Source organism: Dipodomys spectabilis, unplaced genomic scaffold (genome assembly GCF_019054845.1).
Source record: "Dipodomys spectabilis isolate Male_0828 unplaced genomic scaffold, ASM1905484v1 ptg000140l, whole genome shotgun sequence".
Taxonomy (NCBI): Eukaryota; Metazoa; Chordata; class Mammalia; order Rodentia; family Heteromyidae; genus Dipodomys; species Dipodomys spectabilis.
This window is the reverse complement of record NW_024870817.1, coordinates 10051965-10079898: the sequence shown is the minus strand read 5'-3', so window position 1 is coordinate 10079898 and position 27934 is coordinate 10051965. Positions and strand designations below refer to the sequence as shown.

Here is a 27934-nt window from a genome sequence, read left to right as displayed (position 1 = left end):
AATTTGGCCCATGTTATCAGCCTAAGATCTGGGTTCTTTCTTGGATTCTATTCTTAGGTAAGTTTTTCAATATCTTCAGCCTCAGTTTACTTAGCAATACCATGAAAATACTTTCTATTTCATCTTTTGCCATTCTACCTTAAAATGATAAGACCCGGGTTTTTTTGTGTGTGTTTTTACAGGTAAACTAGGCTAAGATCTTTGGCACTTATTTTAGCAGGAAGAAAATACATTAATGAAATCTAATATAATGTACTAAATTGATCTAGGTAAATTGTATTTACTGGAGCATGGTTGAATTAATAGTAAAGTAAAAATTGTGGAATTATGTGTATGCGTTTCAGCCATATGGTCTTTTAACATGTTATATTCTCAAATGAAACAGAAATCATAGACAAGTATTATTTTCTTATGAGTTAGTATGGTATAATAGCTTGTTTCTTTTTTTATAAGGAATCAAACAATTTTTATTCTCTTTTTGAGTACATTTATTTTATTGTCAAGGTGATGTACAGAAGGGTTACAGTTACATAAGTAAGGTAGTAAGTACATTTCTTGTCAAACTTATTACCCCTTCCCTCATTTTTTCCTACTTTTCCTTCCCCAACCCCTGCCCCAAGTTGTATATATCATTTCCAATATACTGTCTTGTGTATGCCACTGTTGCATTGGTTCCCCCTTGTCCTTTGTCTCACCATTCTGTTGTTCCCCTTCCCCTTCCCTAATTCAAATAAACATATATACATAATCAGGATACCAAAATCAAATACAGTGACAACAGGGGATGTTCCATAGGGGGAAGAACATATAAAAGAAACAAAAACAATCACATAGTACATTAAAAGCAACAACAGAGAAAAACCTCTTGTGTTCATGTCTTGGAGTTTATTTTACTTAGCATCATCTTATATGGTCATATGTACATAGCTATTAAGCTGTTCTGTTCATCTGCTAAGATTATCCTAGATGGATACTAATTATTGCAAATAAGGGAAACCATGAAACCTATGTTTCTTTGGGTTTGGCTTACTTCATTGAATATAATTTTTTTCCAAGTCTTTCCATTTCCTAACAAATGGGGTGGTATCATTTTGTCTGATGGAAGCATATAATTCCAGTATGTGTGTGTGTGTGTATACATACATACATATATATATATATATATATATATATATATATATATATGTATGTTCCACATTTTCTAGATCCATTCATCTATTCATCTGAGTTGGTTCCCTATCTTAGCTATGGTGAATAATGCTGTGATAAACATAGTTGTGTTGGTAGCTTTAGTTTGGCCTTGTTTGTGATCATTTGGGTAAATGCCCCAAAGGGATTGCTGGGTCATAGGGGAGCTCTATGTGTAGACTTTTGAGGAACCTCCATACTGCTTTCCAGAGTGGTTGAAGAAGTTTACATTTCCACCAACAGTGCAGTAGGTTCCCTTTTGGCCACATCCCCTCCAGCATCTGTCCTTATTCGATTTCTTGATTAAAGCCATTCTAACTGGGGTGAGGTGGCTACAGAAGGAAAGGTAAATTTCTGAAACTTTCAGAAGGGAAAAGCATAATGGTACAAACTTTAACAAGGACAAATCTCAGGCTCCAGAGACTATTCCAGATCTAGAGAATATCTAATATTATTTATGGAGACTTTTTTTTTTGTACAAAAGCCAAAGATGTTTAACCAATCTGAAATTCTACCCCTTTGAGCTTCTACACTCAGTTTAGGCTCTGTGAATCTGTGTAATATATTTTTTCTGCATATTTGTTGGACTTGCTACAGGAGACTTTTGTCCAGTATATAGGTGATTAGAAGAAAAATTATAATCAAGTAGCCATTTTATTCTCTCTTCTCAGCTCCTAAAGACCACTGATCTCTTCTAGGTCACTTTCAATAGAGTTTTATGCTGTCAAAAGTGGCTTGGGCATAGAATATTTAAAGGACAAATTGTGATTGAAGAAGGAGAATCACTGATTTTTGTTAATCTTTTGAGAAAATCCAATTTTTCCCCAAAATGACTAGAAACAACAGATGGGATTTCCAGGTTGCTTTTCTTTCTTTCTTTTTTTTTATTGTGAAAATAACGTAGAGGGGTTACCATTACATGGGCAAGCTAATGAGTACATTTCTTATCAAGCGTCCTTGCCTCCTCCTTTGTTTCCCCTTCCCATCCCTTCCCATCTCCCTCAGAGCCCACTTCCCCCTGCTGACCGCCCCTCCCCCCTCTGAACCGCCCTCCCCCCGCAAAGTTGTAAAGTTCGTTTTTCGACATAACAACTTGTACATCTCATTGTTGCAATGGGTCCACCTGTATCCCTAGTTAAACGATTTGTTTTTGCCCTTCCCCTCCACATTATACCAACATCAAATCCAGTGAAAGCAGGGGTTATACCGTGGAAGAGGGACATACAAAGCAACAAAGAAATTATCTTATAAATATGTTAGAAACAATCGCATGAAAGAAAAAAACATTTGAATATTTATCTTGAGATTCATTTCACCTAACATCAACTTTTCTGCTTGTCTCAGACATATACTAGTTATTGCAAATAAAGGAAACCATGGGACCTATGTTTCTTTGGGCCAGGTTGCTTTTCTTTTCTCAGGAAAGACATGAGAAGCAAAGAACTTGGTAAGTCAATGTTTGTACCTAGAAATCTGCCATTCATTTGGGTAGGTAGGAAGGAGAGGGATAAAATTATTAAGTGATAGATGTGGATTTCTGAAACTCTTATCTAAGGTTCACTATTACTTCTTTGGAGTAATAATAACCTAGAGAAAAATGAAACATAATGATGCTAAAATTCAAGTAATATGTGGTAGATAGTCAGAAGTCCAGGATGAATAAAAATATAATTCCCAGTCAGAGCCTAGGAAATATTTTGTTAAAATGCTGGCTCCAATTTGGTTTGTAAAAAAATCTATATGTAACAGGATAATGAGAATGATCTCTAAGTTCTTATCATTTGTTTCCCCAAAGTAGTAAATTTGGAGAATTAAAAGCAGACTATTAAAGACAAAACTGTAAGAATCTGTATGTGGCTCGAAGATGGGCATTCTAACACTTCCTGCTCCAATGTATGCCATTCTCACGTTATTTTGAGTATATCATGTTTAGCAGAATCTAATGGCTAATGGTTTCCAACAGGAGCCTTTACAATGAAAAGATGGAAGCTAAACTTTTGCTAATAAGAGATTCAGCCAAACCAACAACAAAACTTTTAAAAATATCTTTCAGACATTTTAAGTATCTACAAAGTACTTATTTTATAATTAATAAATTTCTCATACCTGGAATGTTATACAAAAACTCCCATAATTGCTCTTCTTCCATGTAGGTCACAAAAACATTTCCAAATGTTTGTGGAGAAAGACTGCAGTGGTATAGTACTTTAAAGGTGGCTTCTACCACACTGGGTGCTTGGTTCAGATTATTTTCTGTCTCAGAAGCTTGTTCTTGAAAGTTGCATTCTTGAAAGGAATACAGATGATAATAAAGCAAGCATCAGTGAATGTGATTAAATTCTTCTGTTAGCCTATCATTGACACTGTGAAATGTGTGTGATCAGTATTTGGATAAAAAGACAAATACTACTTTCTTTCAGTTTATCTAGTCTAATATTATGTCTGGGATACTCATGGATATTTATTGACAAAAACAAATAGCCACCAAGGGCAATGCTAGCTTCCTGTATTCAGAATTGTTCTTTCTCTTAAGAAAAAAATTTAAGAACTGGTTCTCACTTAAATGTTATTCACATTCACTCTAGGAATTATTTTAAAAATTGTATCAAGGAGTAGTATATATTTATAACATTTTATGAATATGACAATTCTGTAAAATAAATTTATGGACATTTCTCAAACTCATTGACACTGTTATTTCACAATGAAGATTTTTTTTCCCATTGATTTGTCAATAAAACTATATAAGCAAGACCATATAATAAGGGCTATTTTTTGTCTTTTATTGGAATTTTTATTATTATTGTAGAGTTAATATACAGTGGGGTTACAGTTACATGAATCAAGTAATTACAATTATTTTTGAACCCTTCCCTTGCTCTCTCCTACTTTTTTCTTCCTGTACCCTCCCACAAATACAGTTCATTTTCCACATAGTGTCTACTACTATTGTATTTGTTTACCCTATGTTCCACGTTTTCTGTGACCTCCTTACCCTCCCAAATACAATCTAACTAACAAGACAAAAGGAAAAGAAAACAAAAACAGCAACAATGGCAACTAGAAACTATCTCATTTTGTTTTCTTGGAATTCATTTCATAAATGATTATTATATAATCATATGTACATAGCTAAACTGGAAGCTGTTGTTATAGCCACTCTGAAAAAAATCTTGCCTAAGAATGAATGTGCTGCAGGAAAAATCAAGTTCAAAAGATGAAAAGAGGATCCTTGAAGAGATAGCATTATTGGAAAATGTGGGTTCAGAACTGCCTATAGATATATGTTAGCTGAACTTATTTGGATAAATCAAGTTAATTTAGATTTCTGTCACTTACCTTCAAAAGGATCCTAATGTTTTCCTTAAATCAAGAATTAAATGGCAAATATATTTTTAAGTAAGTCAGGCACCCACAATTTCATTTTTTAAATCTAAACAATCTGAAGATATACTTTCCGTTTCTCTAATTCATGTTACATATAATAATTAATTACCCAGGAGAAGGAGGGGAAAGAGAATAACAATTTTGAAATAAATTTCAATGATTTACAAAAGCAGCATGAAGAACCTCAATGAGATAGGTGCTGGTGGCTCACAGCTATAATCCTAGCTCTTAGGAGTCTGAGATCCAAGGATCATAGTTCAAAGCCAGACTGGACGGATACGTTCCCCATGAGACTCTTATCTCCAATTAACCAGTCAAAAATACGAAGTGGTGCTGTGTCTCAAAGTGGTAGAGTGCTAGCCTTGAGCAAAATTGCTCAGGGACAGTGCTCAGGCCATGAGTTCAAGCCCCATGACCAGAAAAAAAAAAAGAACTACAATGAAAAATACTACTTAATGGGAGTTGGAAGGTCTGGGGAACGAGAAATAGGTTCTGTGGTTGGGTACTAGTGGGAGGAGGTTGGGCTAATAGGATGATGTAAGAAGAAAAATATCCTCAAAGGAAATGTTTTTACATCTATAAAAATAGAACAATAAAACCTGTTGAAATTGGTTTGGGAAGGGGGAAATGGGAAAAGGAGCATGGTAAAGGGGGTGAGATTAATTGGAATATATTGTAAACACATATAAAAATGTAACAATTAAATCCCCCATGTTACCTGTAAGTTCATTAAAAAAAATTATACTAGCCAATTATCCCTCATATCATCTCCATGTCTAAATCTTCTCAATACTCTACTGAATTGATGATCCAGAATTGCCACAATGTTGTTTTTGTTGTTGTTGTTTAAAATTTTGATTCCACCCCCAAAATGTGTTCTACATAGAATGGTTTATTTGCTGTTGCTTTAAAATATGTTCTTCTGTCTTAATTTTGTTGCCTATGGTAATATCTCCTCTAACGTAATATCCTCTAAAGTATCAATAATGGATTTACTGGTTGCCTGCTAACAATTTACCTGTCATTGGACAAAATTTTGAAGTCTTTACCTTCCCAGAACTCACTGACTGTACGTGTGTGTGTGTGTGTGTGTGTGTGTGTGTGTGTGTGTGTGTGTGTGCTTTTCTAGAAAGAGTATGTAGACTGCTAAATAATCACTATAGCAAGGTTACAAACAGATGAAGTAACTGCCTTCTGCTTAGCTTGGAAGAGTCTTGGCTATGTCAGCAGTTCTGGCATAAAATTCTATTATCATCTTTCTTAGAAGCAGCCCAAATTGGATGATATTGTTACTACCTAATACTAAGTGCTATAAGTATGAGATACACAGAAATGTGCAGAATGATTGTTTGCATTATTTTGACGAATCACAAGGAAGTCACAGAGAAGTTCATATTTTAGCCAAGTCTGTAAAAAGTAGGAAATTATTATTATGATGAAGTGAGATAGGAAGAAGAGTTGATGTAATGAAGAGAAAAAGGCACTCCATTATGTGACTGTTGAGCACGGAGGGAAGTAGAGCTAGATGATCAACAATATGTGAGTAAAAACAAGTAACAATGCGCAGGGGGAGGGGATGAATAAATGGAAGAATAAATGGAAGATATTTCTATACAGTTTTAATAATTTTTCTCTCTCTCTCCTTTGTCCCAGACTATTCTATTTGTTTCCTTCAGAGATTTCCACTTTTTGAAAACATCAAATTTGTGAAGTTAGTTGTCTTTGTAGACTGAAGTGGAGAAACAAGAAAGAAAAGCCAACTCTATTGAATAGTTATTAGCTTTAATGTCATAAAGTAGCTATAGGCCTCCAAAGGTAAAACATTGACTACCATGGGGAAGTATGTGTCCCATCCAGAGGGCAGACAAAAGAATTTGGATGAGTCAGAGAGAAGAGATGCTCTGAGACAGGACAGAAACCTCTGGGTCTAGAAGATGAAAGCACCTGCCTTGGTTGTCTGGGTTGCTTAGGAAGGCTTACCTGGGTAAGGGAGGCACCTAGGGAAATTAGATCCTTAACCACATCAAAGGTTTCAGCCAAGGGGACTGCTGTACTCTGAGAAACCATGAAGAGAGGATCTTAGCCCTTTAGGGAGATCATATAACTGAGGCTCACTAAAGCCTCTCTGGGGACGAATGGAAGCCCTAAGAATATCTAGGGTTAAATGCCAAATAAGATAGGTCTCAGCACCCTCATAAAGTTGACATGAATACAATAAGTTACTTTGACAATTCTTGCAATCTGAATTTAGAAATTGATATTCATATCTGCTCCCTAAAAAGTGAAGCTACTATCTACCAAAGTACTTAATATATGCCAAACATCACATAAGCTGCTTTACATTTTATTTTATATTCAAAATGCTCTATCTATGTCAATTATCCCACTTTTAGAAATGAATAAAGTAAAATTGAGAGGAATTAAGTAACTTAAACCAAGGTCACAAAGATAGTAAATGTTTGCTTTTACTGTTTGCATTATACTATAATCTCACATTTTTCATAGTGTGCCTTCACATTATGGAAATGTGTTGTCTTATGGCAAAATAATTTCATGTAGCATTCCAAATCTTCATATACATAATTCTTACATTTCTAGTACTATTTTATTATGATTTTTATTATGTATATTTTTTATGTGTTAAGTGTCTTTAGATGTCTTCTAAGAGTACCTGCTTAGTATTACAGGCTAACTAATATTTTTGAAGAGAGGGCTTTAAAAGAAGGAAAGAAGCAAGCAACAAAAAATTATCTTTTGAGTATTGTTTTCCTAGGGTTGGATCCACCTAAAAATTGGTTATATGGAATTGCATTGACTTTACCTCATGTCCTGAATAGGTGCCCTAAATTTCCACCCACTCTTTTGAAATTCTATTATCTCTTGATTTACTACATATCTATTCTATTATTACTTGATTTACTCCATATCTATTTTGGTAAGCTATTCCTTACTTACCATCTAGAATTGGGGTTAGCAAACTTTCCCTATACAGGACAGATATTAAATACTTTACCTTTGAGAAGTCATTTGGACTTTATCTCAACTCTGTTCTACCCTGTAGTACATAACCAGACACAGACAATGTGTAAGTGAAGGGTCAAGATGATGTTGGGATAAAACTGACTTTAAAAAAGTGGGTGAGCCTGCACCAGAATCAACTCCAAATGGATCAAAGACCTCGGAGTCAAATCAGACACCCTGAAAAAATTACAGGATGGAATAGGAGAAACCCTAGGACTCCTTGGCACAGGCCGACATCACAACAAATCAAAGAAATGTTGGACAAATGGGACTGCATGAAATTGCAGAGCTTCTGCCTGGCAAAGGACATAGCTAGCAAGATCAATAGAAAGCCCACGGATTGGGAGAAGATCTTCACTAGCCTTACAACAGACAAGGGTCTCATATCTAAAATATACCTGGAACTCAAAAAATTAAATCCCCCAACAACAAATCTTCAAAGAAACAACTGCCCAATAAATAAGTGGGCTAAAGACTTAAAGAGAAACTTCTCTGAAGAGGAAAGAAGGATGGTCAATAGACACATGAAGAAATGCTCAACCTCCCTAGCCATAAAAGAAATGCAAATCAAAACAACATTGAGATACCACCTCACCCCAGTTAGAATGGCTATAATCAAGAACACTAATAACAACAGATGCTGGAGGGGATGTGGACAGAAGGGAACCCTATTGCATTGTTGGTGGGAATGTAAACTTGTTCAACCACTTTGGAAAGCAGTATGGAGGTTTCTCAAAAGACTCCACATAGAGCTCCCCTATGACCCAGCAATCCCACTTTTGGGCATTTACCCAAATGTTTACAAACAAGACCACACTAAAGCTACCAGCACAACTATGTTTATTGCAGCATTATTTACCATAGCTAAGATATAGAACCAACCCAGATGCCCCTCAGTAGATGAATGGATCAAGAAAATGTGGTATAGATACATAATGGAATTCTATGCCTCCATCAGAAAGAATGACATTGCCCCATTTGTTGGGAAATGTTAAGACTTGGAAAAAAAATTATATTAAGTGAAGTAAGCCAGGCTCAAAGAAACATAGGTCCCATGGTTTCCCTTATTTTCAATAACTAGTATATGTCTGAATCAAGCAGAAAAGGTCAGATAAGTTGATGTTAGGGAAATGAACCCTAAGATATGTGTTCAAATGTTTTTTTCTTTCAGGTGATTGTTTCTAACACATTTATAAGATTATTTCTCTGTTGCTTTGTATGTCCCTCCCCCCATGGTATAACCCTGCTTTTACTGTATTTGAGGTTGGTATAATTTGTGGAGGGGAAGGGAAAAAACAAATTGTTTAAATAGGAATACAGGTGGATCCATTGCAACAATGAGATGTACAAGTCGTTATGTGGAAAAACGAACTTTACAACTTTGCGGGGGGAGAAGGATTGGGTGGGGAAGGGGAAACAAAGGAGGAGGCTGCAATGCTTGATGAGAAATGTACTCATTATCTTGCCCATGTAATTGTAACCCCTCTGTACAGTATTTTCACAATACAAATAAAAATAAAATTTAAAAAAGTGGGTGAGGTGAGGGTCAGTTGTTCATGGTATTTCCTGAAACTCTGGCCTTTCCTGCTTCTAGCTTTACTGTTTATATGTCCCAGCAATTCTGTTATCCTTTGACTCCAACGATTCCTTTTATATACAACATTCCAGTTGTTCATTCTAGCTCTGATCTTGCCCTTGCATACTCCTTTCTCAGTATTTCTAACAAGGACATCACTATCACTTGCTTATCCCCAGGCCCCAGGATTTGGCAGTATTTAGTCCTACTCTGAATTTTTAGCTATACTAAGATAAAAATACATGCCTGCCTTCCTCCTCTTCTTCATAGGGATACCCTTAATAGATATTAGGTGTTCTAATAGCTAGAAAACTGGTGAAACCCAAAACCTTTGACAGGTTTTCTATTAACTTTGAAATTTCTTAGGCTATTGGGATATTCTTTTGCTGTCTCTCATTCTGATAGTCCCATGTTGCTTTCAGGAAAACTAGCCATGTTTTTCAGTATTATTTCAAATTGCTTTTTAAGGTAGTCCTGATGAGGTCACAACACACTATTTTAAAGAATGGCATCTTGACATTTAGGAAACAGAAGAGGCAACTCTTTGACCTTTTCCTGTACTTCTCCCTGGAAGCATGTCATAAAAGAATTCTGACTTTCCTCTAAAGTAAGATGGTAAGGAGCTCATTCCAGAACACTTCTGGAAGCTCTCCTGTGCTAGGAGGAAAAGAAGTCCTATCTCTAAGGAACAAACACAGAGAGAAATCTAACAAACAATCCTTGCTAAGTTCTCACTGTTTTTTTTTTATTTTTTTTCATTAGTTCATAATGTCTTCGTCCAATCATACTCTTGTACTCCACTGCAGGAAAGCCAAGCCTATGCAGGTTTCCTTATTTCTTTGTGTCTTATTTCTGATTGTTCCCATCTAAAATAAAATTACATTATCCCAGGTACTGGTAGCTCACACTTGTAATCTGAACTACTCAAAAGGTTTAAATCAAAAGATCAAGGTTCAAAGCCAGCCAGAGTAGGAAAGTCTGAGTGATTCTTAGTTAACCAGCAAAAAGCCAGTATGGCTGTGCTCAAATGTCAGAGGGTCAGCCTTAAGTAAAAAAGTTGAAGACTACAATGAAGGCCCTGAGTTCAAAACCCAGTACTGTAAAAGAAAAAAATTACATTAAATAAAAGTCTATACCTTGGTCAATCTGCCTTTTATAAGTGGCATTCTTACCCATGAATCTTACAATGGGTGCTGAAGGACAGTATATTCCCTTCTATTCCAAATGTAGGTCTAGTCCTATCATTTTCCTTTCCCTGTGCCTTCTGAATCAGACATTGGCTTGGTTTTTCAAAACTAAGATTTTCCACTTGTGGAGATGGGAGGGAAGGGATGGTAGGGGAAAAAACAAAGGAGAAGGCAACAATGTTCCATAGGAAATGTACTCATTACCTTGCTCATGTAACTGCAACCCCTATGTACAGTATTTTTACAATAAAAATGTACAAAAAATAAGATTTTCCAGGTGTGTATATAAGATTTCTTATAATATCGAAAGAGATATGAATCAATGAGCTCCAGATAAATCTAAAGTATCCATTGTTTAAACAAGCACCATCTGCTTTGCCTTCTTCAATAAATGATCTAACCCCATAAGTACCTTCCCATCAGAACATCAAAGCCAAACCTGAAATGTCATTGTCCTCAGTAATGTGAATCACAGTACTAGACTCTCCCCACCCCTCGCTACACTAAGGAAGGGGAAGCAACTAGTCTCTGGGAAAAGATGGCTAACTTTAGCCCAAAAATCTCACCTTGAGGCCTATCTGACTGCTAAGTTTTACCCTCTGGCCTGATGGACCCCTCCACTAAGTCAGACTTTTGCCAAGTAAAGGACATCCTGGTTTTTAAACTCTGTTGGTGGTTTGGGGAATAGTAAGTTGGAAGCTTGGGGTGTCAGCAAAAATGAGGATCAACTTAATTATGGAGGGTGGAGTTGGCATATTTAAATCCTTATTACTTGACCTATGCTTTAACAGTAATAATACCAGTAGCAAAGCTGCTATTTTAAATTTAATCTGCCTTCTCTTTTATCAATGTTTTGTAGAATATAAACAAATACAAGATTCAATACCACTAAAGTGTCCTTTATACTAGAGACTCTTTTAAACTCCTTTTGAGAATTCAAACTTATAATGAGAGTAGGTGTCAGACAAAGGACCTACCCACCAGAAGATTGGTTTTATGGATAAAAAGATTTACTCCTGCATGGAACACAAGCACTCCACTTTCCAAGTCTGTTTAATTTTTACCTTCTACAAGAATGTTGTTAATGACAAGCTCCCACTGAGTGGCTAAGATGGGTTTGGCAGCAATATTGTGAAAGAGTGTGCCATGAGCTTAGAAGTGCTAAGGTAGCCAGATGCAAACAGCATATTATCTAAAGAGAAGACGCTGAAAGACTCACTTTTCACAAAGGCATTTAATAAAAAGCAAGAATAAGAAGTATAACCAGGAACTAGAGGTTCATAGCTGTAAATCCTAGCTATTCAGGAGACTGAGATCTAAGGAGCATGACTCGAAGCCAGCCTGGGCAGGAAACTCTGACATCATTATTTCCTATTAACCATACAAAAGGCAGAAATAGATCTGTGGCCCAATGATAGAGAACTAGCCTTGAACAAAAAAGCCCAGGGACAGTGAATTCAAGCCCAGGACCAGGAGGAATGTGAATAAGAAACATAGTATAGAAAACAAAGACAGAACCCAGAACACCCTAAAAAATAAATTAATCTTAGGAAAAAGATATATCACATAAAACACAATTTCAAGGTAATGTGAATGCTACATCTAATTCACTACGAAAAGTAACAGAAATGGAGAAATAGTTTAGTAATATTTTACTTAGTTGTATAAAAGGCTAATATTAATTATAAAGACATTGTCTCTACAAGTTTCCATTGTTGATAAGTGATGATTGTGGAGGAGGCCCTCCAAAGGAGGCCCTGGGTTCGATTCTTCAGCATAACATAAGCAGAAAAAGCCGAAAGTGGCACTGTGGCTCAAGTGGTAGAGTGCTAGCCTTGAGCTGAGGAGCTGAGGGACAGTGTCCAAGGAGGCCCAGAGTTCAGGCCCCACAACCGACAAAAAAAAAGAAAAGAAAAGAAAAGAAAAACACCAAAGGCCAGGTGAAACACAGAAGTGAGTCAACTATGCAAAGTGTTCCAAATTAAAAGCAAAAATAAGACAAGCACTCAAAATGGAACAGATAGAATTTGGATTAAAAAACAAAACCCTGAGCTCTTGAGATTCTCTCAGCCTGAGAAATTTGAATGATGATCCTTCTGAGAAAGAGATAAATATTCAGTGAAGTCTACAGAAAGAAAAGGAGTCTATCAAAAAGTAGGCTAAATCAAGGTATAATCCCAACACTATCTTAGCATACAATACTCCTTACTCTAGCTGCCTGCTGTGTCAGTCTAATAAGAGCCTCTAATAGATGTCTGCTTTTTCTTACTTTGTCTCAGTAAATTCTCTTGTAAATCTGAAGCATGAAAAACTTAAAGGAGGATGTAACAATGTTTGATAGATGTACTCATTACCTTGCTCATGTAACTGTAACTCCTCTGTACAGTATTTTTACAATAAAAAGTATTAAAAAAAGAAATAAAAGCATTATACCCCCCCCCACACCTCTATGACAATTTGAAATTTTCTTTTCTCAGACTTTTTTGTTGTTTTGATGAAATTTGAAAATTGAAAAAGTAGATCTCACATGATGGATATTAAATTCCCAGTAACCTCACAATGCCTGCGTCCAGCCTTCCACTGGCTGTGGGTGACACACAAATAGTTCAGCAGCCCAGTGCTAATAAACTGCTTACCATTCCTACTTATCTATCTTGGCTCTTTCCAGTTTACCCATCCTACCTTACCAAGGCGCTGAAACCTATGACACCATTCAGTTTATGTAAACATAGTATGGCCTGATGTTTATTTAGCATCTTTACTGCTTTTCTCTGTTTTGACACACTTTTTTTTAGTTTACAATTTTGCATATGTATAGGTGATAAGGGGATATTTTGCTATAAGTTCACAATGTATAATGCTTTAGTGGAGCCAATTAACAATCGATTGTCACAAGTGTCAGTTACACAGACGTAAGCTTTAGTTTTCTATTTTACATCATATTAACTATAATACATAATGCATTGTGCCATGTACTTCAAAGGCCATACTAAAGATACCAGCACAATTATGTTTATCACAGCAAAATTCATCGCAGCTAAGATATGGAACCCTCAGTAGATGAATGGATCTAGAAAATGTGATATATATATATATATATATATATATATATATATATATAATTGAATTCTATGCTTCCATCAGAAAGAATGACACCAACCCATTTGTTAGGAAATGGAAAGACAGTGAAAAATTTAAGCCAGACCCAAAGAATGTAGGTCCCATGGTTTCCTTTATTTGCAATAACTAGTATATGTCTAGGACAATCTTACCAGACAGGCAGAAAAGCTCAAAAGCTATGTACATATGACCATATAAGATGATGTTAAGAGAAATGAACCCCAAGATAGGGACACAAGAGGTTTTACCTTTGTCGCTGTTGTTTTTAATGTACTATGTTATTTTTTTTCTTTCTTTTGTATGTTCTTCCCCCATGATAATAACCCCTGTTTTCACTGTATTTGATTCTGGTGTCCTGCATCTTGTTTATACATTTTTCTAATTTGGGGAAGGGAAGGGAAATAACAAAATGCTGAAACAAGGATACAGGTCGACCCATTGTAACAATGAGATTTACAAGACACTGTGTTGAAAATGAACTTTACCACTTTTCGGGTGGAGGGAGGGAGGAGTAGGGGAGGTGGAGAGGGAAGGGATGGCAGGGGGGAAAAAAGGAGGGGGTAACAATGCTGGATAGCAAATGTCCTCACTTACTCATGTAAGTGTAACCTCTCTGTACAGTACCTTTACAATAAAAAAATATATAAAAATTTGTAAAAGAATAGATTTCAAAGGTATTGCCTCTTAAGTGGACAATATCCCTTAATACAGAAAAGGTCATGATACCACAGATAAGTAAGGTGGAATAACTGCCCACAACTATGTACTAATTGGCCTGTATTCTTTGGTCCTCGAGAGTGTCTCTTCTGTTCTTACTGTGCTCCTCCACTAAATTCAAAGTCATTAGAATTTCATATAAATTGATACTTACACCTATTTCAAGGGGAAATTATTTCTCAGGGTAGATACCAAACCATCTGCCCAGTGGGCGTGTACAGACCTTGGGAGAGAGGGGAAAAATGCCAGGCTAGGAAGATACACACACACACACACACACACACACACACACACACACACACACACACACACACACACACACACACACACACACACACACGTACATATACATAGTCATTTTCCAAGTGATTAGATTGCAGAGAAAAAAAAATCAAATCTGAATCCTATAGTGTAGATGTTATTATTGAAATAAGCAAAGATATCATTGGTGTTAGGTGAGCTAAAGTAGCATAGTTTTACTTTAGGTCATTACCTTTAAGGCTGCCATAAAATGACCCTCTATATACCTAGAAAATGGCATATAAACACATATACAAACACATGCACCATTTTCAACAACATTTTTCCTGATTATCCTTAGCTACTCTGTAACAAAGTTGAAAAGTACAACACACACTATCAAAAGTATCCACTGTGGCAAGTGCTCCTTGAGTTGTGGAACACTGCTATTAGGTAAACATTCCTTGGCTCTGCTAAGATGTCATGTGCTATTGGAGGTGGAGGCCAGCTATCTGGATACAACCATGCTCCTACTAGGTGAGTAACTTGTATTTTTCTGTGTCTTGGTTTCCTCAACTCTTACATAAAGGTGGTAATTGTACTAACTACAGAATGATGTTATGAAGACTCTGAATGAACACAATTAAAGTACTCAAAGACAATGGCTAGAACAATGGCAAATATGTATTTGCCAGTGTGCTGAGCTGAATATCACCAGAAAGCAAGAAGTTTCACTGGAAATCATTCGTAGAACGATGGGATAAAGGAAAGGATGTTAATCATACTTTCTTCAAATATCATTATCAGGAAGAGCCCCTTGCTGAGGAAATCACCAAATATTTGTTCCTTTGAAGGTACACGTAAAGAAACCTGTTAAGGACAAGTGGCCTCAGCATGATAATCAACAAGACTCCTCTCTCAGATTTTAAACTCAGTAATCCCAAATAATGTCCTAAGGTCCTCTATCAAAAGTTGATTTCTTTACTTTTGAATTCAACATGGCCTACTTAAAAATCAACCAGACACATATGATGGAAATCATTTGATTTTTATCCGATTTTAGGATTATAATCATTCCCTGAAGATGTTATTATACATTTCTTTTTATATAAGAGAAATTTTTATCTACAACATAACCATGGTTGTGTCTAGAAGTTTACATCATATGAAGCTGTATTATTATAAAATATTTATTATAATTAAAATGTTATAAATTACAATGTTTGTTATAAATTTATTCTAAATTATATGTACAATTATTATAAATTAAAATGTAGCATTCACTTATTAAATTTTTCTGTCTTATTACCTTTGGAGAAAATAGTCATTTGCATTTTGTTCTTGTAATTCTTTTATTTTTAGTACTGAGGTTTGAACCAAGGCTCTCATACTAATTTGACTGGTACTTTACCATGTGAACTATGCTTTTTGTTTGTTAATTGGAGATAAAGTCTAGATAACTTTTTTTGCCTGGGCTGCCATGATTCTCATATCTCAGATTCCTGAGTATATAATAAGAGTAAGCCATTAAACATTCTGATAAATGGTTTTTTTTTGGTCATGAGGCTTGAACTCTGGGCCTGGGCACCATTGCTCCGCTAGACTCAAGTCTAGCATGCTTGTCACAGTGCCACTTCCAGTTTTCTGGTGGTTTACGGGAGATAAGAGTCTCATGGTCTTTTCTGCATAGGCTGGCTTTTTGAACCTTGATCCTCAGTACTCAGCCTCCTGAGTAGCTAGGATTACAGGCGTGATCCACCAGCTACTGGCTGATAAATAATTTTTTATAGACCAAAAGATGTCATTCTCTTTATGAAATAATTTTCATCTTTATAATGTGATTATCAAGAAAAATGATGTCAAACATAATTCAAAATTGCTTATTGAATGAAGATCATCCTATTTTTATCCTATGTATAAAAATATGTGTTTACATTATCAGTTCCCTCTTTCCTAATCTAATTTAGCAAATGTTACATTTTGTCAGTAAAGATAAGCTTATTATTTGTTAGACAAATACTCATAAAATGATTTTTATATTGCTTAAAATTGTTAATTCAAAGTATTTTACTCAAAAATTTTGCTTCCTAAAAATATGATAGATAGCTTAGGGCAGTACTGCCATTTTCACAATGCTAATCCTCCCAAATCAGGAGCATGGGAAGTTTTTCCACTTCTTGTATTAATTTCTTTTTCAGGTTTTTAAAGTTTTCATCATAGATGTCCTTCATATCTTCAATTAACTCCTAGGTGTGTGTGTGTGTATATATATATATATATATATATATATATATATATATATTTATATGTATGCTATTGCAAAGGAGTTGCTTTCTTGAGTTCAGCCTCATTCTTCTGATTGCTGGCATACAGAAAAGCTATTGTGGGTTTATTTTATACCCTGCTACTCTGCCAAAGTTTTTAAGATCAGCTCAAGTAACTGAGGGAAAGACTCTGGGGTTTTTTAAAAACATGATCATATCACCTCAAAAGAGGTAAAGTTTTACTTCTTTCCCTGTTTGGATCCCCTTTATGTTTGTTTCTTATTTTTCTAGTTAGGAATTCCAATACTATATTGAAGAGGAACAGAGAGATTAGGCATCCATAACTAAGATAGGGAATCAACCCAGATACCTCTCTGTAGATGAAATAAAATGTGGCATATATACACAATGGAATTCTAAGCTTCCATCAGAAAGAATGGCATTGCCCTAAGGAAATAGAAAAAACCTAAAAAAGACCTAAGCAAAGTAAGCCAGACCCAAAGAAAATTAGGCTGCTTGCTTTCCCTCATTTTTAATAACTATAATATGCCTATGAATCTACAAGTTAATCCAATGGATAGTAAGAGACAAAAAATTACACATGAACACGATTAAACAGCACTCTATGCATCTGCACACTGATAACAAAGGAGCATATTCTTAGGAGAGGATCACAATGGCTCAATAGCTATGCGTATATGACCACATAATATTATGCTTATCAAAATGAACTCCAAGAAAAGGAAACAAGAGGTTTTTTATTGAACTGTTTTCAGGCACTTCTTTTTTCTTTTCTTTTTCTCCTTTGGTTTATTTTCTGTTATCACTGTTTTTTAATTTCTGTATCCTTTATCTTGTATATAAGTTTATCTGATTTGGGGAATGGAAAGGGAATCACAGAAACAGTGGGACAAAGGGTGAAAAAATTCAACAGGGATACTCACTAGACACTATGCTGGAAATGAACTTTACAACTTGAGCGGGGTGGAGGTCAGGGAGGAAAACTGGGAGAAAATGAGGCTGCTGTTTAAAAGAAATCTATTCATTATCTTACTTATGTCACCACTCTGCTTATCACCTTTACAATATAACTGTAATCTAAAAAAATATTTCAGCTGGGCACCAGTGGCTCATACCTATCATCCTAGCTACTTAGGAGGCTAAGATCTGAGGATCACGGTTCAAAGCCAGTCCAGGCAGGAAAGTCTCTGAGACTTTATCTCCAATAAAACACTCAGAAAAACAGAAGTGGTGCTGTGGCTCAAGTGGTAGAGCACTGGCCTTAAGTTGAAGAGCTCAGGGACAGCACCCAGGACCAGAGTTCAAGCCCCATGACAACAACAACAACAACAACAATAATAATAATAATAACAAAAAAACAAAAAAAAACCCACTTCATTTCAATATTCCTATTTTTTTCCATACAGGAATAAACTAAAAACCTGAACTAAAAGTAAATAAATAAATAAAAATGACAGACTTCTAAGTTATCAAATGATTTTCTGAGATACTGTAAAGCTTATAAAAAAATGAAAAGTTCAGTCAAAATATTACAAACTTATTCTTATAAACCCAATTTTCATAGTTAATCAAATTCTGTAAGCATAGTGTTTCTATTAGTACTCCACTTGAGCTGTCACTTCATCTTCATGGTGCTGGGAAGGTGGCTCAGTGGTAGAGTGCTTGCTTTGTATTCATGAGGCCCTGGGTTCGATTCCTCAGCACCAAATAAGCAGAAAAAACAGGAAGTGGAGCTGTGGCTCAAGTGGTAGAGCACTAGCCTTGAGCTAAAAAGCTGAGGGACAGCGCCCAGGCCCAGAACTCAGGCCCCATGACCAACAACAACAAAAAATTTCTTGGAAAATAATATAGGTATTTGAACAGTTAGATAAATACAATATTGTATTAGACAGGAACTGTAACTAGAGATCATACAATAAAACAACTCAAGTGGCATTCCCTTCAAAGTAGCATCATGTCACAGAGATGAGAAAACAGTTTTACCACAGTTTTGATAAGGAAGTATGAATGTTAAATATTCACAAGTGTGCTTTCACTGCACTTAGTGGCTTATATCAATAGAATCAAAAGGTTAGATCATAACTGATTGCCCAGACTGCTATACATAACTCTATCAATTGGAGACCATTTCTCTTAGGGCCTGATGTCTGTGAGTGTTAGTAATTATATCAGAGAAATTTGTCTCATTTGTGTCAGATACTATCCATGTCATACAGCCCTTTAACCTTCATGATAAAAATCCATGGGTGACCCAGATACTTACATAAAACAGCATATTATCTGCATAGAAACTATGTGTATCTGCTCTATACTTTCAATCAGTTCTAGAGTATTCATAATACCTAACACAATGAAAATGCCATGTGAACTATTGTCATAGTGTTAAAAGAATAATGACTAATAAGAAAAGTCTGAACATATTAGTGTAAGTTCAATTCTTTCCAAACATTTTCTTGTCTTGATTTGATTGAATCCATAAATGCAGAACCTACAGATACAGAAGATCAGCAACATGTATCTCAAATTCCATTGTCTTTATTTTTCACACAGGGTTGGTTGTGTGGCTCAGTGGTTGAGTGCCTGCCTTGTTTTTAACTTAAAGATAGTAATAGTGTTGTGTCAGTCAGCTTTCTGTTGCTGTAACAAAATACTTAAGAAAATCAACTTCAGGACGGATTTGTTTTAGCTCACAGTTCCACAGGGATTTCAGTTCCTGCTTACTTGCCTCCATGGTTTCTGGGCTGTGAGGAAGCAGAACAGTATGGCAGAGAGCACGTGGTGGAACAAACACAGTTGAGTGTGTGGTGGAACCATGTTTAATCTCATGGCAGCAAGAAAGCTAAGAGAGCTTAAGAAAGCCTGAGGAAAGAAGGAGGCAAGGGGAAGATACAACTCCTAGGAACTCACTCTCTTCAACAAAGTCTCATCTCCCAAGTTTCCTTCATCTCCCAATAGCCCATCAGAATTCCACCTTTCAGTGAATAAGTCAGAGCACCAACAATACAAATCAGTACCCAGATTCTTACCTCTGAACATTGCTGAATTGAGCACTAACCCTTGAATATATGAGCTTTTATGAGACATTTAAGATCTAAACAGTAAAAGTATATACTTCATATGGCTATAAGAAGGATTAAATTATATAATAAATACAAAGTGGCTAGCATATTTCTTCCCTTCTAATAAGTACACAAAATGCTAGTTATTTGAGGAATTGGTTTCCTTATTTCTAATTACTCCTTATGAGAATGAAATTACAGTGTGGAGCCAAAAAAAGGCCCTTAGGTGAACTTTGTGAGACTGGACACTAAAACAGTACTGCTTAGAGACCAGGTGGATATCAGGTTCAGAGTTCAGGAGTGGGGCAATCTGCAACTTATGAGTCAGCACACTGAGGCCTGGGGAGTTCTGTTGACCTCTGGCACTGAATGGTTTTATGGTTTTGAGAATATCAGAGAAAAAGCAATAATCTCACAGAGGTACCTTCTTTTACTGGCCTCTTGGAAACAAACATGAAAGTTAAAAAGAGAAAAAAGTTAGGAAACAAGTCCTGTGCAGATGTGAAAAACAAAAAATATCAGAAATGTCCAGAGCAATTTGAATGGGAGGGAAAGGGGACAGGAATGCCATGAACTTTGTTTGTGTACCAGCAAGCTTATAGGGTCTCAGTTATAGATAATTATAATTATAATAGCATGTAGGGGCAAATAAAGTGGTCAAGATAAAGGGCACTGAGAAGTTCTAGGGAGAATAAAATCAATGTGAGGCAGAATGTTCACAGATCTGTAGCCTCCACTGGTTCTGGAGGATTGGTAAAGGCCAAGATGTCTGGGGTGGGACTCTAAGTAGGAAAATAGGTGAGCCATGATATAGAGGATGGACATACATGAGCTTCAGTGGAAATGTCTGGAAAAGAGCTGGATCAGTAGAAGATGTATATGAGGGAATCCTGAGAGAAATGACAGAAAACTAGTCTAGGTTCATATTTGAATGGTGGAAACAAAAACATTCTGATCTGGGAAATCTGCAGTGAAACTAGTAATAGATGAAAATAATCTGAATTTGTGTGTGGTACAGAGTGAAATTAATGCATGGGAGTATGTGAGAAAGGTTAGAAGACTTAACAGAAGTGGTAGAGAAATGGAATATATACTGTCATAACCTTACTTATAATTTTCAAAAGTAGCATTTACAGAGAAAAAAAAGAATTAAGAGAAGTATGGATTTCCTTTACTCCTCAATTTTCCTTTCATCATTTTCTCAGGAATTTACTTCTCCATGCCCCAATGGATATGATTGTCAGCCACAGCTTGCTAGCTTATAAATTGCATAAGCACTTCTCTGGATATACTAAAATTTCCAGTCTTGCTCTATGCAATCTTTCTCTATCTCTTTATTTATTGCCTGTCTAATTTAGACTTATGCTTTTGAAGTATAATGCTCTTCTTCCAGTTTTTTCAGGTATTTCAAACCCTGAATATTGATATACATCCATATAATGGCAGCTCTCATAGAATTATGTCATATAAAAATATTACTTTGCCTCATTGAGAGTCTCACCTCCAGTATAATCATATATTTTGGTAAAGTAATTCAGAAGTTTGCCTGTTGGTCACTACATACACTGTTAATTCATGTAGTTAGTTAATGTCCTTTGGCTAATATTCAAGAAGGAAAAAAGTTTCATCCAACTCAAGAGCAAGGACTAGGTTTTTTGAGGACATTCTTATTAACTACAAATACTCACTTGAGCTTCTCAACAAGATTCTTGGTAAAAGGCCATCATTACACAGCAGGGTTTCAAGAAGCAGGTTCCAGTTACAACCGGGCTGGGATAAGAGCAGTTTCAATTGACCTTCCACTTTCAGTCCTCCAGCTGATGAAGTCCTTTCAAAATGCAAGATAAAGATGGAATAATGAAGTTAATTTATCTATGAAATTAATAGCCTTAAAGTACAAATGTAATGCTAACTCCTTTAAATGTCAATTCCTCCCAGATTACTCTGAAAATGCTTTCATGCTTACTTATGTTAGGGTTGCTCTGGGAAGGAATTACATTTAATCTCAACTAGCTAAAAGCAAATTAACATTTGGTAGCCTGCCAAATTTTAAAGTGATACAAAATAATCATGCCTATATTTCACAGGACCATGTCTATTTTTGTTTCATGGAGAAATATCATTTATACATTTATTTTGAAGGTCTTCATTTATTCAAACATCAACACATAAGGAGTGCCTACTATGTACATTTAACTTTCAGTCACAACATGCAATTATCTGAACTAAGACTAACAGTCACCTTTCTACTGAGTTAAGTGATCACTTCATCAAAGAGAAATAATTCCAAGGTAAACAAACTTCTACTTGCAAAACTGTCATGTGTTAAACAGAAAATCAGAATCAGGTCCCTAGCACTTTCATTACCTGTTTATAAGCCAGAGGTCACTGTTGGGAATGGGAAGTACAACCACTTTGGAAAGTAGCATGGAGGTTCCTCAAAAAAACTAAATGTTTCTTCATTTAGTTCTACCCTATGATCTAATAATACCACTCCTGGGCATTTATCTAAAAAATTACAAACTAGGATGTAGTAAAACCACCAGCACAACCATAGCCAAAATTTGGAATAAGAAGAGATGCTCCTCACTGGATGAATGGAATTTTACTCACCATTAGAAAAAATGATATTGCATTACTTGCAAAGAAATGGAAAAATCTGGAAAAGTTATGTAATGTGAAGTAAGTCAGGCCCCAAGAGAAGAAGGTTCAATACGCTCCCTCATATGTGGAAGGTAGAATTAGTTTACAAATATGTAAGTAAAAACCTTGGGTGGTATGCAAGTGTACATAAATGCCTTAATTGAAATATGGTGGATGTAGGGGAGACTCAAACAGTGTAATTCCTTAGACAGACAAAAATCACAGTTCAACAAAATAAAACTGAGAAATTGGTACTTAAAGATAATATTTTTTAAAGAGAGAGAGTCCAAAGGAAGAAACAGAAGCCAGACCACTATCACAAAGTGCAGATTTTGAAATAATTGAAGAATATTTTTTAAGGTGGAGGTATTGAGTGTTTTTACTTAGCCCTTCAGTTATGTAATGAAACAAAATAATTTGAATGACAAATTTTTTGCCACTGTAACTGAATACTGGTTATAAATAAAACCCCTCTTTTTCTAGATGGGAAGCTGTTTGTTGAAAATTACCAATATTCTTGGAACTTTCAATTTATCACAGATTTTGAAATGTACAGTAAAATGACTCACCATGAGTAAAAAGAATATAGTACAAATATTCCTCAATCACCAGTCTCTGGGTAATAAATGCATGGAGGAGCCTGTGTTGCACGTATGGATACACATATGTTCCCTCACACTTTGAGCTGGTGGAGCTGTGAAAGTAAGTTTAGCCTCAAAAGAAATGACAAAAAGGGAAATGTTATACATATATATGTATAAGCATACATATATATGTGTTGTACTAAGTCCCTCCCCAGGACCAGGCTGTGGAACATCACATGGTACTTTTTCTTTTAAAACTCTTTGTTGACCCAGACTAAAGGCCGCCATTAAATGTATATGCTATATTTTCTGAGGGCATGGCTTGGCACAAGACTTTTTCAAATTCAGGTAGTAATTTCAACTGGTTAGTTTATGAAAGTATTGAATTATTTTTATAGAACTATCATGAAAAAGTTTAGTTCTATTTGCTGAGTATGTCATCTACAATTTTCATTTCAATAGAAAGGTTCTTTTTCTTAATCTCAGATATACCAGTGTACAATGTCCTGACTTGCAACTCTGTTGGTTATGCCTAGGCCAAGAGAAGGCTCTACAGTAGGTTCCCCCTACTGTACGTCTGCTCAGGCTATATGATAATGGGATTCATTTATACTTTACTATATGTTCTCCTATATGTATGGTATGGAAGCATCTAGTCTAGTAGAATATTGGAATGGAGTCTGAAATGTACAGCTTGGGAAGAGCATTCAGTAGTGTTGGAATACGATTTGATATTTACTTTGAACAAACAGCAAAACTGTTGGCTAGCCATATGGGTCTGGATACCAGCAGGTGAAAGCAAAAAAGGGCCCTCTCACCAAAGTTCTTGATGATCCTAATAACATTTACAGACTCAGAAGTAACTGTAACAGGGAGTATCTGAGGTTATATCACAATTAAATTTAGACAAAAAAGAAAGTCTAACAAGTCATCACATTGAAGGATGGATGGTAACATTCAGAGAACTTTGCAGGAAAGAGAGGATAGATCTCACTGATGCAGATGACACAAAGAAGCAAGAATGCTTAGAACCTTTATTTCTCTATTTTCCAGCAAGACAAGAAATTATAACCTGCCAAGAAATTATAACTCCTAAGTATCCCTCAACCAATGTTGAAAGGGATTTAGTATATAAAAACTGCAGCATCTTGGTAGAATGCCTTGAAATAGACACTTTACACTAGTTTTCAGAATTTTCCTCAAAGGTATAAGTTCCACTCACTGCTTGGATAATAGGCTTGAGATGATGTCCCTGTGTTTTGCTTACCTATTCCCTTTACAACATTCCTCCTATTAGAAGTGAATTATGTTCACTTGAATCTTTGTTTCAGGGTCCGTTTCAAAATGAAACATGCAGATAGGAACCTACAGTTCAACTCAATACTTGTTTAGCTATAAGGTGAGAAAATGAAGAAGCCACATTTTGAGAGGTTGAATCTTGGAGTCTTTATTAAAAGGCCAGCAACTTCATGGTGGACCCCTGTCTCAAAGACAAGCAGCCAGTAAATACACTTAACACTGTTAGGAAACTAAGCCATGAAGACCAGAGAGAAAAAAAAGAACAAAACCAATACCAACAAGCTAATTCAGCTCCAATGGAGAGCTGAAGTGGGATACCATGGTTATAGAGAAGAGCCAGGAGACAAGAGATAGTACAGGAACAAGGAGACACATGGCATGGTGAAATGGCACCTGAGCTTGTCTGAGCCTAAATATGGTCAGGTCAAGGGGTAGGGTCACAGGAAACTCCCAGACCCTGGCAATAGACTCACAGGTTTAGTAACCTATCAGCCAAGTCCCACCTCTGCCTCTAAGTATTCAGGTATGCCCATCACCTGGGAAGCAGGGGCTTCAACTTCCCCCACCATGAAGACAAAGTGACAGACTCTACCATCCACCATGTGGCCAAGATGGCGCCAGCCAGACCCTAACTCCCTATTTCAGTTTCAGGAATATTGAGAAAATAGTCCCAAGTGATTTAGATTTTGAATGTGGCTGGTAAACTTCAAACTAGGTCTTTCTGACTTTCAAAGCCACTTCCATTACATTACTTTGAGCTTTCCACCCAATTCAAACACCTGAATATTTGGTGGGTAAGCTGTATTATGATCTCAGGGCTGCTTTCTATTTTAGAGTCATGTTATTCAAGGCAAGAATTGATTTCAACTAGATGATTCCTGGTATAGACTCCTAGGCTGAATTTATACCAAAGGCCAGGTTTCAGAAAACAAGGGCAAAGGCATATCAAGAGAAACAAAAGGTAAATCCTTGATGTGGGAAAACAAAAGCAGAAGAGCCTCTACATTATAGCTTCACTCTTGTCTCTTCCAACTTATCTTTCAAATTTTCTCTTTCAAAAATTGTTATTTTTCTCCAAGAAGACAATTTTAATATCTGAGGAAAAAGTTGAGGTGAAAGAAACTCAAAATATTTTCTGCATCACTTTATCCCACAGTGTGAAAATTATATGTGCTTTTGCCATGAAAATATTTGCATGTATTTAATCTCTGCAATGGGTATAGCCAAAAATCTCTGAGATCATTATGATTAGAGATGATTAAGTATAAATCAGTCAAAGTTTACCTATCTATATTTGCATAGGGTATTTGCCCTAATTTTAAAAACAGCTTTGTCCATTCATACACATTGAAATTTTTAAGGAGTCTTATGTTTTGAGGATTACTTTTTAAAAACAACTCTTACCTGGTGAGTGTAGGCATTCCACTTAGGAAAACTTATGCTAATTTCTTAATTTTAGTGAATGATCCCATTTCATAAAAATCACCCCAAGTAGATCAACATCGTGAAAATGGCAATATTTCATAAGGCTATCTACAAATTCAGTGCGACACCTATCAATATTCCAGCCTCATTCTGCAATGAAATAGAAGAGGCAATCTAAAAATTCATATGGAACAATAAAAGACCCCAAATAGCAAAAATGACCCTCAATAGAAAGAACAGTGCTGGAGGAATATCAATACCAAATTTCAAACTCTACTACAAAGCCATAATAATCAAAACAGCTTGGTACTGGCACAAGAACAGACCTCAGGACCAATGGAATAGAATTGAAAACCCAAAATGAGCCTACAGACATACAGCCATCTAATCTTCGATAAGGGAGCTAAAAAAGTAGAATGGAAGAAAGACAGTCTCTTCAGTTAATGTTGCCGGCAAAATTGGTTAACTACTCATAGAAAACTAAAGGTAGATCCTTATATATCACCCTACACCAGAATCAACTCCAAATGGATCAAAGACCTCGGAGTCAAAGCAGACACCCTGAAAAAATTACAGGATGGAATAGGAGAAACCCTAGGTCTCTTTGGCACAGGCAAACTTTTCTTAATAGAGACCCAGAAACACAACAAATCAAAGAAAGGTTGGACAAATGGGATTGCATAAAATTGTAGAGCTTCTGCATGGCAAAAAGACATAGCTAGTAAGATCAATAGAAAGCCCACCGATTGGGAGAAGATCTTCACTAGCCTTACAACAGACAAGGGTCTCATATCTAAAATATACCTGGAACTCAAAAAATTAAATCCCCCAACAACAAATCTTCAAAGAAACAATTGCCCAATAAATAAGTGGACTAAAGACTTAAAGAGAAACTTCTCTGAAGAGGAAAGAAGGATGGCCAATAGACACATGAAGAAATGCTCAACCTCTCTAGCTATAAAAGAAATGCATATCAAAACAACATTGAGATGACACCTAACCCCAGTTAGAATGGCTATAATCAAGAACTCTAATAACAACAGATGCTGGAGGGGACGTGAACAGAAGGGAACCCTATTGCATTGTTGGTGGGAATGTAAACTTGTTCAACCACTTTGGAAAGCAGTATGGAGGTACCTCAAAAGACTCCACACAGAGCTCCCCTATTACCCAGCAATCCCACTTTTGGGCATTTACCCAAATGACCACAAACAAGACCATACTAGAGCTACCAGCACAACTATGTTTATTGCAGCATTATTTACCATAGTTAAGATATGGAACCAACCCAGATGCCCCTCAGTAGATGAATGGATCAAGAAAGTGTGGTATATAAACACAATGGAATTCTATGCCTCCATCAGAATGAATGGCATTGCCCCATTTGTTAGGAAATAGAAAGACTTGGAAAAAATTATATTAAGTGAAGTAAGCCAGACCCCAAAAAACATAGGTTCCATGGTTTCCTTTATTTGCAAATAACTAGTATATGTCTGAGTCAAGCAGAAAAGGTCAGATAAGTTGATGTTAGGGAAATGAACCCCAAGATAAGTATTCAAATGTTTTTTTTCTTTCATGCGATTGTTTCTAACATATTCATAAGATGATTTCTTTGTTGCTTTGTATGTTCCTCCCTCACGGTATAACCCCTGCTTTCACTGTATTTTTTTAATTTAAATTTATTTCTAAATTCAAATATAGTTTCACTGTATTTGATGTTGGTATAATTTGTGGAGGGGAAGGGAAAAAACAAACCGTTGAAATAGGGATACAGGTGGACCCATTGCAACAATGAGATGTACAAGTTGTTATGTTGGAAAACGAACTTTAGAACTTTGGTGGGGGGAGGGAGGATTGGGTAGGAGGTGCAGGGGGGAATGGGAAGGAATGGGAAGTGGAAACAAAGGAGGAGGCAAAAATGCTTGATAAGAAATGTACTCATTATCTTGCCCATGTAATTGTAATCCCTCTGTATGGTATTTTCACAATAAAAAAATAATCACCCCAAGATAGCATTAAAATTTATAAACACTCCAATGGTAGAAGAAAATAGTATATTTCATTTCTAAAAGTATTAAAGGTGTCCCTTTTTTAATTTTTAAAGCAAAATAACATTTGAGCCTCTGGGGCTCTCTTTGACACCTTAGTGTAGCATCTGAATCAGTATGATACTAGACACCACTGAACCCCTCAGCAATCCCTT

At 36.0% G+C, this 27934-nt stretch overlaps 1 protein-coding gene across 1 annotated transcript in view; it reads right to left on the bottom strand.

Moving 5' to 3' along the window:
- Kiaa0825 (KIAA0825 ortholog) overlaps positions 1-27934 on the bottom strand; it is a 402774-nt gene that overhangs the window by 223294 nt on the left and 151546 nt on the right. The window contains exons 13-14 of the mRNA XM_042691026.1: positions 21469-21608; positions 3295-3474 (exon numbers count right to left, since the gene is read on the bottom strand). Of these exons, the coding sequence (XP_042546960.1) occupies positions 3295-3474; positions 21469-21608 (320 nt within the window). The remainder of the gene's footprint in view (positions 1-3294; positions 3475-21468; positions 21609-27934) is intronic.